At 41.5% G+C, this 15,645-nt stretch overlaps 1 protein-coding gene across 4 annotated transcripts in view; it reads right to left on the minus strand.

Annotated features, from left to right (window-relative positions):
- Nucleotides 1–15,645, minus strand: part of SH3YL1 (SH3 and SYLF domain containing 1) — a 126,151-nt gene that overhangs the window by 55,402 nt on the left and 55,104 nt on the right. For all 4 annotated transcript variants that reach the window (XM_056564068.1, XM_056564065.1, XM_056564066.1 and 1 more), the window contains 3 exons: nt 7,898–8,010; nt 4,829–4,957; nt 2,407–2,572 (listed from right to left, as the gene is read on the minus strand). In XM_056564068.1, the coding sequence (XP_056420043.1) occupies nt 2,407–2,572; nt 4,829–4,957; nt 7,898–8,010 (408 nt within the window). The remainder of the gene's footprint in view (nt 1–2,406; nt 2,573–4,828; nt 4,958–7,897; nt 8,011–15,645) is intronic.

A 15,645-nucleotide genomic window follows, 5' to 3' on the forward strand; every position in this document is an offset into this window, starting at 1 on the left:
GTGAAAGCGTTCCCTTGTTTGTTCCTAGCCCGTGTTCCTGACCTCCTGCCGTTGCCCCTGACTACGATCCTTGCTGCCTGCCCCGACCTTCTGCTACGTCCGACCTTGCTTCTGTCTACTCCCTTGTACCGCGCCTATCTTCAGCAGTCAGAGAGGTTGAGCCGTTGCTAGTGGAGACGACCTGGTCACTACCGCCGCAGCAAGACCATCCCGCTTTGCGGCGGGCTCTGGTGAAAACCAGTAGTGACTTAGAACCGGTCCACTAGCACGGTCCTCGCCAATCCCTCTCTGGCACAGAGGATCCACCTCCTACCAGCCGGGATCGTGACAATTGTAATGATGATAACTGTTATACTTTGGTTACTTTGCTTACTTCTACACTGGAGATGACTTTATACTTTCTTGCTTTACTTTTTACATGATATTTGATGTGTATAAAATGTCTTGGAAAATATTTCTATATAAATAAACAGTTATTTAAAAAAAAAAAAGAATAAAATAACTTTAACACATCCAAAGTCGTCAAACACCTGTGGGGTGTTAAGGCTCACTGTACCCCTTGTTACATTCCTAGAGGGGTGTAGTTTCCAAAATAGTATGCCATGTGTTTTTTTTTTTGCTGTCCTGGCACCATAGGGACTTCCTAAATGGGACATGCCCCCCAAAAACCATTTCAGCAAAATTTACTTTGCAAAGGCCAAATGTGAATCCTTCTCTTCTGAGCATTGTAGTGCGCCAACAGAGCACTTGACGTGCACATATGAGGTATTTTCATACTGAGAAGAGATGGGGTAAAAAATTTTGGGGGTCATTTTCTCCTATTACCCCTTGTAAAAATGTAAAATTTGGGGGAAAACCAGCATTTTTGTAAAAAAAAAAAAAAAAATAATAATTTACACGTCCAACTTTAACGAAAAGTCGTCAAACACCTGTGGGGTGTTAAGACTCGCTGGACCCCTTGTTACGTGCCTTGAGGGGTCTACTTTCCAAAATGGTATGCCATGTGGTTTTATTTTGCTGTTCTGGAACCATAGGGGCTTCTACTGCACCCGCTGAACACTTAACATACACATATGAGTTATTTCCTTACTCGAGGTTACACATTGGGTTACACATTTTAGGAAGATTTCTCTCCTTTTACCCCTTGTAAAAATTCAAAAACTGGATCTACAAGAACATGCCAGTTTAAAAAAATGAAGATTTTGAATTTTCTCCTTCACTTTGCTGTTATTCCTGTGAAACACCTAAAGGGTTAACAAACCTTTTGAATATCATTTTGAATACTTTGAGGGGTGTAGTTTTTATAATTGGGTCATTTGTGGGGTATTTCTAATATGAAGACCCTTCATTTTCCTTATAAGCAGAGAGCTAAATTTTAAATTTTTTTCATCAAATTTGGGAATTTTTCACCAAGAAATTATGCAAGTATCGACAAAATTTTACCGCTAACATAAAGTAGAATATGTCACGAAAAAACAATCTCGGAATCAGAATGAAAGGTAAAAGCATCCCAGAGTTATTAATGTTTAAAGTGACAGTGGTCAGATGTGCAAAAAATGGCCGTGTCCTACAGCTAAAATTGGCTGGGTCCTTAAGGGGTTAACATCACAGACAGGACTACAGTGAGAGGTTACACCTGTAGCTATATACGACAGGATCAGGCCATTCACAATAGATGATGGTCACAATTCCCCTCCTCCCTCCCAGGACAGTGACCTCATCACAAAGCCTGCCCACCATTCTCTCCCATAATAGTCAATAATCAGGCTTCTGACTACAGGTTCCTATGGTCCATGTGGCAGCTGTAAAGTATCTCTCTAAATGTTGTTAAGAGCAGCCCAAATAATCATGCTCAGGAAAAAAAAAGGAAAAAAAAAAAGGAAGAGAAAAAAAAAATCTACAATCAGAAAATTGTAGAAAAGATGAAGGAAATAATTATGTATCTGTCTATTTAAATTGTAAAAAAATAAAATAAGTAACACATTAGGGGTTTATTTACTAGTGTGACCCAGACTTTTTCTCAGGTTTTGGGCCCAAATTGGGTGTTTTGGATTTTTTTGGTCTCAAATTCAGCACAACCAACTCTCCATTTCCAATAAAGGGGAGTGTCCTCGACAGTTTAAAAAAATCTCAACAAATTTACTAATGTTTCCATATAAAATGTGGCGAGTTTGTGCTCTGGAAAACCCGACAGCTCAAAGTAGTTGTAATAACAGTAAAACCTTGGGGAAAGCACCAAATCAGCAATACCATGGGAAAAAACCACAAAGAAAACAAGACTCCACTCTTAGTAAGTAATCCCCATTTTCTTTTTAAGTTTTTCATACAAGTTTTATGACCACCCAAACCTATAAGCCATCATTCCGGTCATCTCGTATGGTAGCTGTACGATCATATAGGTTTTACCTTTCTTTGTTCTCTGACAGTCTTTCTCCTACTAATACTCTGTTCTTCAATTTCATATTTTTCAGTAAAAGAATCAAGAATGTCATAAAGTTCTTCGGCCAAGGCGGGGCGGGGGATTTCACCAAACAGGATCTCATAGGCCCGGATGTCCTCTTGACAATAAAATCTGTAATAAGAACCCTATTATAACTCTGCAAGACAAATGTTTTATATACTGCAAGGAATACTACATGTATGACATCAATGGAAATTACTAGCAGATTTACATTCTTGAGGGAATGCAACATTCCATAGCATGTAAGAATAACCAGCATGGGGTGCACAACCTCTACCATCTTCAATATGGGTAAAGTCAGTATGGAAACAATACGAATGGAAGCTGGAATTCATTAGGTGCCAGTTCAACTGTGTGCGAAGCCTTTGGCATTTTAGAAACAGATTCTTTATGAACATTCTGGCCCATTTCTGAGCTTTCCCACATATTTATAAAGGTTTCCAACCCGAATTTGTTGAATTGTTGTGGATTTTTTCCCGATAACTCAGAGGAGTTGGAAACCAAAACCAACAAAACCCACGTGGGACAAACCGGATGCGACATAATAATAAATACCAGGAGAAAAAAGCAGTCGGGTAAGAAAGCAAGATAGACTTACAACCCGATTTTCTAAGTAAATGAGGGCCTCTGTTTCATACATATCAGATTCAATTAATCTACTTGAGCTAAAGACTAACAGATCTAGTACATAAATGTACCCAATAATGGTCTGGAGGCAACCAAGTTATATTTGGCCTATCCTACACAGCAGGGCGTAAATAAACTCCCATTAGCCCAAGGGCAAATTGTGAACCCCTCATTCCCTATAGCTGCCGTCTAGATGATATACAATTGTATACTTAAAAAAATTTAATAATCTTTTCCTGTTGGAGTTCCCTCCCTCCAACCACATGTCCCATTATTCCTTATTTGTAAGTGTGAGGTCCCTTTTCTCCCTCCCACATATTAGCCAACCCACCCACATTGAAACACACCTGTGCTGTAAGCAATAGACCAGTGTTTTATGACCAGGTGCTTCCAGCTGTTGCAAAACTTAATTCCTTGCAGAATGATGTCTCTCCCTCCCAGCATATGCTCCACCCAATGAAGCAGACAGGCTCATTTCAACACCTGACTAGTGATGTAATGTCTCGGGCAACACTACAACCTGGGAAAACCTAAGACAACACTTATTTTGTATGCTGTTAAAAATAAACATCGGGGCAAAAATCACAGAAGAATTGTGAGACCACCATCACACACAGATACAAACATTATATTAGGAACTACACTTACTTTACAGCCCAAAAAGCATAGTTAAATTAAAAAAATAAAAAATCCTGGAATACTCCTTTAAGCATACTTAATTTTTTTTTTTTTTATAAACAATGGTATCCTAACAGTGATAGAGGCTACTATACTGTATCCATCAGAAACATCCATACAGACGTGGACAAAATTGTTGGTACCCTTCTGCTAAAGACAGAAAAACTCACAATGCTCCCTAAAATAACTTGAAACTGACAAAAGTAATAATGCACCAAACTCACTGATAAAAATCAGGCGTTGCTTTTCAAGATCTGAAGACATGAAGGAGGAGGGTAAGGGACCTTAGTCTGTCATCTCAGCGATTACATTGCAGAGGTCCTGATCAGCCCCCTAAAGGACCAGCATCAATATTTTACCGCTTTAAGAGGGTTAATGCCGAACATCATCTTGATGGCCAATGTCCAGCATTAACAGTGAGCCCTGGCTGCTGATAGAAGCAATTACTCACCGGCTTTAAGGGGTACCCTGTGTTTACACTGCGGGGGTTGGCCACTCCACCAATCCCTCTTAGTAGCCTACATCAAGTGCTCTTGTTTTGAGCTTTTGGGCATACATGCACCCACTATAGGACTTTGAAGCAAGCTTAGGAGCTGTGCTGTGGTGGTCGGCCACACCCCTTGAGCCATCAGGCCACACCCACTCAATGCAAGTCAATGGGAGGGGGCGTGGCCCCCTCCCTTAGACTGGCATTGACAGGGCATGGCCTGACGGCACAAGGGGGCATGGCCGACCACCACAGCACAGCTCCTAAGCTTGCTTCAAAGTCCCATAGTCTGTGCATGTATGCCCAAAAGCTCAAAACAAGAGCACTTGATGTTGGCTACTAAGAGGGATTTGTGGAGTGGCTACTCCATACCAAAGTGCAAGTATTTGGTACCTACTTTCTTATATGTATTTCTATTATTTTACTTATGAAAGTTTTTAGAAAAAGTGGCTGCAGGTAGAAAAGGAAATACAAGTTCTGCTTTTCAGAAAGGAGCAGCATTGCAAGGACTTTTCAGGACTGCCATAATATATGCCTTTACTTCTAATGGTCAGAAAAAAAAAACTTTCACTTACTTGCGATTAGTTTCTTTCCTCTCTATCAAGCCGGACCCTTCTAATGATATTCCAGCAAACAATCCCCGTGACTTGCAGTAGGTGTAGACGGCCGCGGAGCTTCTTATCGCAACATCTCCCTCCAGATTTCTAGAAGAACCATCGCAAGATAAGTAACAAGGACAAAGCAGTGAGCATTTATTCCCTCAGAATGCTAAGCTGAGCGTGCGGTGTATTCACCTGTTATACAATCATGTACATCAGCACATCCAACACAGTCCTCAGGGCCCAAAAATATTCCAGGTTTATTCAGTTACTCCAATGGAATAGAACAGAGAACAATTCTAATTCTGGACTCTTGGTGGGCCTTGAGGACTGTGTAAGGGACATGACAGATTCTAATGTTCCGCTATGTTCTTGCAAGAAAGGTTGGAGTATATTAAGCCGTACGTGAACATCACTGCCCAAAAGACTGTTCAAACTAGGGCTGCACGATTGGGGAAAATGTGTGATTGCGATTATAGAGGTAAATATTGTGATTTCCATATAACAAATATATTAATGTTGCGGCAGGGTGCGGGTGAAGCATTAAAAAAAATAAAAAATCTAATGCTTACCTTTTCATCGGTCCCCTGTAGGCCTGCTGCAGATCCCATTCTCCTCCACATAGTCTGGTGTCTTATGGGTCTTACAGGACCTTCCTGCTCAGCCAATCACTGGCCTGACACATGTAACCGCCGTGGCCACTGATTGGCTGAGTGGGAAAGGTCCTGTAACTGGCTGGTTGTTGGGAGCACAGAAGATACAGGGCCACTGCCACAGGTAATCACAAATTTTCCATATTACAAATCCTAAAAATTGTAATGTAATATATGCAGCCCTAGTTGAAACCATTTGTCAAGGTAGACCATAAATCTTTGTGACATCCATTATTTTGCAGTCAATAAGTACCTTCGCAAAACACAACCCTGTTAAAGGGGTACTCCGCCCCTAATACAGAGGTCTAATAAGATGTCTGATCGCGGGGATTCTGCCGCTGGGGACCCCCACACGGGGGTGGAGTCGTGACGTCACGATACTACAGGCCCGTGGTCGTCACACTGCACACTCGAAGCCTCCAGCGCTGTGGAGAGCTCGCAAAGGTGGGTGCTGAATGATAGATTGCGGGGGTCCCCAGCAGTGGGACCCCCACAATCAGATATCGTATAGCCTATCCTTTGTCTTAGGGCCAGAGTACCCCTTTAAGTAAAGACTGAAAGGACACTGGGGATGTATTAAAGTAACCTGAGACTGACACTTATCAAACCAAATGTTCACCAGGAGGCCTCCACGTGTGTTTTCACAACCACTTAAAAGGGGTACTCCGGTGAAATTATTATCATTATTATTATTATTTTTTTTTTTTATCCACTGGTGCCAGAAAGTTAAACAGATTTGTAAATTACTATTATATAAAAAAAACTTAACCCTTCCAGTACTTATCAGCTGCTGTATGCTCCAGAGGAAGTTCTTTTCTTTTTGAATTTCTTTCCAGTCTGACCACAGTGCTCTCTGCTGACACCTCTGTCCATGTCAGGAACTGTCCAAAGCAGGCACAAATCCCCATAGCAAACCTCTCCTGCTCACGACATGGGCAGAGGGGTCAGCAGAGAGCACTGTGGTCAGACAGAAAAGAAATTCAAAAAGAAAAGAATGAAGATTTTTTTCTTAGAAGTAATTTACAAATCTGTATAATTTTCTGGCCCCAGTTGATTGAAAAAACACAGTTTTCCACCGGAGTACCCCTTTAGAAAGGACATCTTCTGCAATGGGCATGCAGGTGTACACATACAGTAGTGTCTCTCTAGGGGAGGATGTTGGCTGGTTAGCCCCCCCCACCACATGGGCATCCGAAGAAAAAGGGGAAAAATGTTGTAGCAGATAAATTGCTAACTGTATAATTGTGTACAATGCATTGGGAAAATTTTTAGATCCTTTTAATTTAAATATTCTTTATTCATATTTTCAATATTACAAACAAGACATCCAAGACATTGCATAATTAAACAGACATAATATATACACAAAATAAATCTATAAACAAATAACACGTACAAACCCACCCATCCTCACTAATCACTATTCATCCCCACAAGGTCTATTTAGTGGTGGGAAAAAAAAAAAGACCCTTTTATTTTTTTCACGTTTTGTTATGCTGCGGCCTTATTCTAGAATTAAATAATAAAAATATTTCTCCATCATTCTACAGTCAAGACCCCATAATGTGATAATAGAATTTTAGTTGTTTTTTTGAAAAACCAAAGGATCGGGGAATCCCCATGATCTCTACTGCAGCACCACTATCATCTGGTGCCGGAGGATCGTGGTGTCACGTCCCGCCCCTTAATGCAAGTCTATGGGAGGGGGCTTGGATGGTGCCACACCCCCTCCCATAGACTTGCATTAAGGGGGCGGGGTGTGACGTCATGAGGGGCAGAGCCGTGTCCAGTCATCAGGCACGGAGCGAAGCTCGCTCTGTGCACCAGATTATAGGGGGGCTGCAGGAGAGATAGCCTTTGGATAGGGGGATAAGATGTCAAGTTTTTAAGGGGTACTCCGCCACTAATCTCTGGCTCCTCACATTTCTCTGGATCATCTCTGAGCTGTTTCTACCATGGTCGGAGTCACCTGCGGTAAATTCAGCTGACTGGACAGGATTTGGAAAGAAACAGCTGACAATGCATCTCTGCACTCTACAGGCAGTTCTTTCCAGCTTCTGGCTTTGCTTTTGCTCTGGTATGCAGGGGTACAAAAAAACATTTCTGCTGCACTAAGAGTTCCCAAGAGCATAGAGGCCTCCATAATTCTAAAATGGAAGACATTTGGAACAACCAGGACTCTTTGAAAACAGTCTCCATAAGCTTGAATTTGTGCAAAGGAAGACATCTTATAGGAGACTATAACAATACACCAGGTAATAGCAATACGTTTTCGATAAGACAGGGTGACTAACATTAGCCCAAACTGATCACAGCTTATAAATTATCATCAATTATGTATAAAAATACATTATATTTACATTTTATTTTATTCATTTTTTTACACTCCTACCTGCCAAGAGGTCCGATAGCCACCGTAAAGTTTCCTCCCAGAGTTAGGTTCCCACCTTTGGCAAAAGCTTCCACCGCCCTTTTGTGGTTCATGATAATAACCAAGTCAGACACCTGTTAATAAGGAAGGATCATACATGTGGACTTTAACATACAAATGACTAAAATGTTTTTCCAACAAGTTTGCCTGATGAACAACTAAATATATATATTATATATAATATATATATATATATATATATATATATATATATATATATACATACATATAAATATATACATATAAATAAAATAAAACAGTTATTCTAGGTCAGTGGTCTTTAAACTGTGGGCCTCCAGATATTGCAATACTACAACTCCCAGTATGCCACATCATGCTGGGAGTTGTAGTTTGTTTTTTTTTAAAGCTGGAGGTCTACAGTTTGGAGACCACTGTCCTAAGTAAATAAAGCAGAGTTATCAACAAAAAAAAGTTCCCATGGACCACACCGCCATATTCCCATATGAAAAACCATTATGTGTTTGGGAGTCCTAGGTCTCCACACTACAGAGGGGATCAAAAGTTTGGGCACCCAAAGTAAAAAGTTGTATTAATGTGCATAAAGAAGCCAAGGAAAGATGGAAAAATCTCCAAAAGGCATCAAATTACAGATGAGACATTCTTATAATATGTCAACAAAAGTTAGATTTTATTTCCATCATTTACACTTTCAAAATAACAGAAAACAAAAAATTGGTGTCTGCAAAAGTTTGGGCACCCTGCAGAGTTAATATCTTGTACTGCCCCCTTTGGCAAGTATCACAGCTTGTAAACGCTTTTTGTAGCCAGCCAAGAGTCTTTCAATTCTTGTTTGAGGTATCTTTGCTCATTCTTCCTTACAAAAGTCTTCCAGTTCTTTGAGATTTCTGGGCTGTCTGTCACGTACTGCTCTTTTAAGGTCTATCCATCGATTTTCAATTATGTTGATGTCAGGAGATTGTGAAGGCCATGGCAAAACCTTCAGTTTATGCCTCTTGATGTAATTCCCGTGGATTTCGAGGTGTGTTTAGGATCATTATCTATTTGTAGACGCCATCCTCTCTTTAACTTCAGCTTTTTCACAGATGGCATCAAGTTAGCATGCAAAATTTGCTGAAATTTTATTTAATCAACTTTTCCTTCTACTTGCGATCTGTTCCCTGTTCCACTGGCTGCAATACAACCCAAAAGCATGATTGATCCACCCCCATGCTTAACAGTTGGACAGAGGTTCTTTTCATTAAATTCTGTTCCCCTTCTTCTCCAAGCATACCTTTGCTCATTCCTGCCAAAAAGTTCAATTTTAACCTCATCGGTCCACAGAACTTGTTTCCAAAATGCATCAGGCTTGTCTACATGTTCATTTGCAAAGTTCAAACGCTGATTTTTGTGGTGAGGATGTAGAAGAGGTTTTCTTTTGATGACTCTTCCATGAAGACCATATTTGTACAAGTATCTCTTTATAGTGGAATAGTGTACCACAACTCCAGTGTCTGCCAGATCTTTCTGGAGGGATTGTGCAGTCAGAACAGCTTGCAGGATTGTGAGAAAAACAATTCAAAACCAGTGTTTGTCTGATATTTTTCTTGGTCTTCCAGATCTTGCTTCAACTTCCACTGTTCCTGATGACTGCCATTTCTTAATTACATTCCAAACAGAGGATATTGACATCTGAAAACGTTTTGCTATCTTCTTATAGCCTTCTCCAGCTTTGTGAGCGTCAACTATTTTCAGTTTCAGATTTCTAGACAACTCCTTAGAAGAACCCATGGTGCTGATTGTTGGGGCAAGGTCAGATGAGTCTGGGCATTTAAAACCTTTGAGATTGACATCACCTGGTCTTCCCTGATGATGATTGAGAACAATCCATGACACTGGCAGGTCTCAGCTTTGCAAAGGGGGCAGTGCAATTCTGCAGGGTGCCCAAACTTTTGCAGACAACATTTTTTTTGTTTTCTGTTATTTTGAAAGTGTAAATGATGGAAATAAAATCTAACTTTTGTTGACATATTATAAGAATGTCTAATCTGCAATTTGATGCCTTCTGGAGATTTTTCCATCTTTCCTTGGCTTCTTTATGCACATTAATAAAAATTTTTACCTGGGGTGCCCAAACTTTTGATCCCCACTATATACCAAACAGCTCAAGGAAAGCATTATATAAAAAAGAACTAAAACAGGAGCATAACCACTGAATAAAATCACACTAATTTATTTGATAATCACAAAAATTACAATATAATCATAGAAAACTGAAAAGAAAAAAGAAAAAAAAACGTGAAGGAACAAAAGAAGATAGTCACATAAAAAGCTGGACTGTAGCTTACACTTATAAGTCACATTAAAAACTGTAATAGCAGGAACAAAACTAGAATATACAAATAGACAACCATGTGAAAAGAAACTTGTTAAACGTTTTTTTTTTTAAGTAAAAAAAAAACGGAATAAATAACTAGTTTCTTACGTTTATAACTAATAAATAACAACCAAACAACTATAAATACCTTGCAAATTGCACAAAAGGTGCTTAGACACGTTTTGTTATTTCCTCGCTTGCCAAACAAAGGTTACACTTCACAAAGCCCAACAACTAAAAAAAGAACTTCACAACTAACGATAAAAATGATGATGTCCTAAATTAAGGCCCCATAGTTGAAGCACAATTTTGCTTTACTCAATTTATATATATATCTCCTTTGTTGTCGAAAGCCGCCCTTTGTGAAGCTTAAGAAATAAAAAAAAATTCAGTAGCCAAAAATGTTATTACAGGAAATAACAAATGCTAAAAAACTAAATGAACCTGTTGATAAGATGCACCAGTGGGAGGCAGGGGCACTGCAGAAACCTAAAGTCATTTAGTAAAAATGGAATGGTAACTATGAAAAAGTTTACGGGGCCCTGAAACTTTAAAAGTCAAAAGTTTGTCACAAAATTAAAAGAAAAGGGTTCATAGTAATCAAATATAACCAACAAACCATTATAGAGTATTTGACTTAAAGGGGTACTCTGGTGGAAAACAGTTTTTTCATATCAACTGGCTCCAGAAAGTTAAACAGACTTGTAAATTACTTCTATTAAAAAATCTTAATCCTTCCAGTACTTGTCAGCTGCTGTATACTACAGAGGAAGTTCTTTTCTTTTTGAATTTCTCTTCTGTTTGACCACAGTGCTCTCTGCTGACACCTCTGTCCGTGTCAGGAATTGTCCAGAGTAGGAACAAATCCCTATAGCAGACCTCTCCTGCTCTGGACATTTCCCGACATGGACAGAGGTGTCAGCAGAGAGCACTGTGGTCAGACAGAAAAGAACAACTCAACTTTCTCTGAGGTATAATAGAAGTAATTTACAAATCTGTTTAAAGGGGTACTCCGGTGCTTAGACATCTTATCCCCTACCCAAAGGATAGGGGATAAGATGCCTGATCGCGGGAGTCCTGCCGCTGGGGACCCCCGTGATCTTTGCTCGCGGCACCCCGTTTGTAATCAGTCCCCAGAGTGTGTTCGCTCCGGGACTGATTACCGGCGACTACAGGGCGGGCGGTGTGTGACGCCCCCTCCCGTAAGCTTGCATTGAGGGGCGGAGCGTGACCTCACACGGGGGCGTGACGTCACAAGCCGCCTGCCCTGTAGTCGCCGGTAATCGGTCATGGATAGGGGATAAGATGTCTAAGCACCGGAGTACCCCTTTAACTTTCTGGCACCAGTTGATGTGTAAAAAATAGTTTTCGACTGTAGTACCACTTTAAGGTTTAGGGTACCCCCAACCTGGTGGGGGGAGGAGGGGGAGGGGTGTTGGAGATGGAAAGGTTGTATTGTTTTGTTTTTGCTGTTGGCCTGCATGTATAGGAAAAGGAGGTTTAAATGGTGAATAATCTTCGATTAAATTATCTACAAAAGGAGAAAGAAGCACGTCCACAAGATAAAATCATTCTGGAGCTAAAGTATATATTAAAGGGGTACTCCATTGCTCAGAATTTAGAACAAACTGTTCCGAACGCTGGAGCCGTCGGTGGGAGCTCGTGACATCACAGCCCCCTACCCTCATGATGTCACACCCCACCCCTTCATTGCAAGTCTATGGGAGGGGGCGTGACAGGTGCAGAGCACCCCTTTAAGGCCTCTATCCTAGTTTCCTTCCAAACACTTTGATCACTTATTCAGTGTATCATTTGCCGGTGCAGTGCCGTGGATTGCAATTTGCATTAGAATGTAACGGAGTGACTCAGCAGTTTTCCCTGTTCGAGTGCTCCGCCTCCATTATATTCTATAGGCTGACACTCGCACACCACCCCCCAACCATTGGTTACTGCGGGGACTCACGTGACATATTAAATACTCTCCCTGTGATAGCCTGAAGCTGCATGGAGCTCTTATAGCCTCTGTGGCCCACAGAAGCTAATACTTTTACTGTTTTATTGCCTCCCGCCAGCGCGCTCGATCGCCAGCGCTATCGGGATCCCTATGCCCAATACGCTGACAACCGCTTGCCTCCCTGCCCGCTGCTCTACTCCCAGTCTCCTGTTAACTCTCAGGGAATGGGGAACAGAAAGTAGAGCAGCAGGCGCAGCTAAAGTAGTACTGCGCATGCGCAGCACTACGCAATAGCGTAGGTAGGTAGATTAGTGTAGGTTGTAATTTAGCATAGTTTATGCACCACAACTCCCAGCATGGGAGTTGTAGTTTAGGACAACAAGTCCCAGCATGCCCAGACAGCTAAAGGCTGCCCAGGCATGCTGGGAGTTGTAGTTTAGTACTACGCTGCCCAGGCATACTAGGAGTTGTAGTTTAGGACTACAACTCCCAGCATGCCCAGACAGCTAAAGGCTGCCCAGGCATGCTGGGAGTTGTAGTTTAGGACTACAACTCCCAGCGTGCCCAGACAGCTAAAGGCTGCCCAGGCATGCTGGGAGTTGTAGTTTAGCTTAAATTAGACAGCAAAAGGACTACAACTCCCAGCATGCCCGGACAGCTAAAGGCTGCCCAGGCATGCTGGGAGTTGTAGTTTAGCTTAGATTAGACAGCAAAGGGACTACAACTCCCAGCATACCCAGACAGCTAAAGGCTGCCCAGGTATGCTGAGAGTTGTAGTGCAGGGAAGGGACCACAACTCCCAGCATGCCCAGACAGCTGAATGGTGTGTGGGTGGTTTCCCGTATTTTCATTTCTAAGGCAAATTGCAATCCATGGCACTGCACCGGCTCAACGCCTCTTTCTCCCTTACCATCGGGGGTTCCTCAGGGGTCAGTTCTGGGTGCCTTCCTCTTCTCACTCACTGGGCAAGCTGTGAGCAGATTTGACTTTCAGTACAATCTCTACGCTGAAGACACTCTATATACCTATAAAATGAACTTTTTGTGTTTCCTCCATCTACTAACCTACCAAAACCAGTGTGTGTGGTACTATCTAGGCCTAGGAAGTCCTGCAGGAACACATGGGAACTGAGTTCCTGCACTTTTTCCACAGCAGTAACATCGTTCCCATTAACAGGAGTCCTGCAGGACCAGCCCTTGAGTGGAAATCTTGGGCAAGTTCCCAACACAAATATGTGCAGTGTAATCAGTTGTCTTTATTGAGCACTTATCAATACAAAATTATATTGTATTTCATATACATTCATATTAAAGCTTCCTTATTGCAAAGAATTAAGGTTCTCTTCTTTTATCAATAGTTTTAACTCCTTGATGACACAGTGAGTGCCTGTACGCCCTTGCCATCTGGTCCTAAATGCAGCAGTGTTCAGGGTCTATGAAGATAGCGCAGCAGCTGTGCTTGCTTCATAGATGGCGAGTGATAGCTGCTATCAGCAGCCAGCATTCACCACTAATGATGGACATCAGCGATCCCGTCATTAAAGGGGTTATCCACCATAAGGGGATTTTAGTACTTATCTGCCAGACAGTAATGGACATGCTTAGGAAGGATCCGTGCTTGTCTAGTTCTGGAACTACACATCCCATAGATCCATGCTTGTAGGTTTGAGGTCACTTTCCTCCCTCCCACACATCAGCCAAACCACCCATTGAAACACAAATGAGCCTCATTCCATTCAAAAGACCAGTGTTTTCTAACCAGCTGTTGCAAAATGATCTTTCTCCCACCCAGCGGTCGCTCCACCCATTGAAGCAGACAGGCTCCCTGTCATCATCTGACTAGTGATGTAACATCTTGACACACTGCAACCTGGGAAATCCAGAGACCCGAGTAATTTTGTATTCTGTTAAAAATAAATATTGGGGTGAAAATCACAGAAGAATTGCCAGACCACCGTCACACACAGGTACAGACACTAGATTATGAACTACACTAACTTTACAGCCCCTGTAGATTTTCTGTGTAAGTCCTTGCAACAGAATATCTTCCAGGTCTCTCCAATACGGTAGCGGATTGGAACTCTCGTTACCTAACCGACTACAGCGATTGGAGATTGGATCCTACGATACTTCATCAGATCAATCCTCTTTGGGGTCCTATTCATCTCGATCTGTTTGCCTCTCGCCTCAACCGTCAACTTCAGCAGTTTTTCAGTTGGCGTCCCGATCCGGAAGCCGCAGGAGTAGACTCTCTTCTTCAAATATGGCCTCAAAAAGTACTGTACGCCTTTCCATCTAATTCCGAGAGTTCTCTTACAGGTCTCGATCCAAAAAGCAATGATTGTGTTGATCACCCCTTGGTGGCCAACACAATCATGGTTTCCCCAAATTCTTGGCATGATCATCGACATTCTGAAGATCATTCCAAATTATCCTTTTCTTCTAGACCCATCAGGGAATCCTCACCCTCTAATATTTTCCAATCAACTTCCTCTGGTTGCTTGGTGAATATCAGGTCATCCTATCTCGAATCAGGATTTTCTCAATCAACTAGAGACATCCTTTCTGACGCCTTGGCTCTAGGTACCAGGACTGCTTACCGATCAGCCTGGAAACTTTGGTCTGAATGGTGCATTCAAGGGGACTTGGATCCCTTTCACACACCTATCCCTCAAATCTTAAACTTCCTTTCGGCTTCTTTTGATTTGGGTCAAGCTTATAGTACCCTTAATCTTTATAGATCTGCTATATCTTTTTTCCATGCTCCCCTTGATTCTATTCCCATCGGTAAACATCCTCTGATTTGTAAACTTATGAAAGGCATTCATTTTAAATGTCCACCTTTACCAAAATGCCATCATACTTGGGATGTTAAACTTGTCTCTCTTTTTCTCTCTTGGGATGACAATGACACTGTCTTTAAAACATCTATCTTTTAAACTTCCCTCTCTTCTTTGTCTCATTTCTATAAAATGAGTTTCAGGTGTTAGAGCTTTATATATATCTCGGAGAAAATGTTCTCCTCAAGGAGTTCTTCTCACCATCCACAGACGTACAAAAACAAATCTTCACCAAGTCTTTTATCCCTCTTTTCCACATCAAGATAAATTATGTGTGGTTCTTTGTCTTAGATCTTATGAATCTAGAATTGAATCCTTCCGTCGACCTTCCCATTCTCAATTTGTTATTTCAATCTTCACTTGCTCGTCTCTTCTGCTACTCTGGCTAGATGGGTTAGACAAACCATGATTCTTGCTGGCATTGACATCTCTGTTTTTGGAGCTCACTCTACTATAGGAGCTAGGTCTACTAAACTTATTCAATCTGGTGTTTCCCTTTCTGACCTCCTTAAAGCGGTCAACTGGTCATCTGAATCTACTTTCAAAACTTTCTATTTTTGTCCTGAACCTCATGTATCTTT

Source organism: Hyla sarda, chromosome 3 (assembly GCF_029499605.1).
Source record: "Hyla sarda isolate aHylSar1 chromosome 3, aHylSar1.hap1, whole genome shotgun sequence".
In the NCBI taxonomy this organism is placed as follows: Eukaryota; Metazoa; Chordata; class Amphibia; order Anura; family Hylidae; genus Hyla; species Hyla sarda.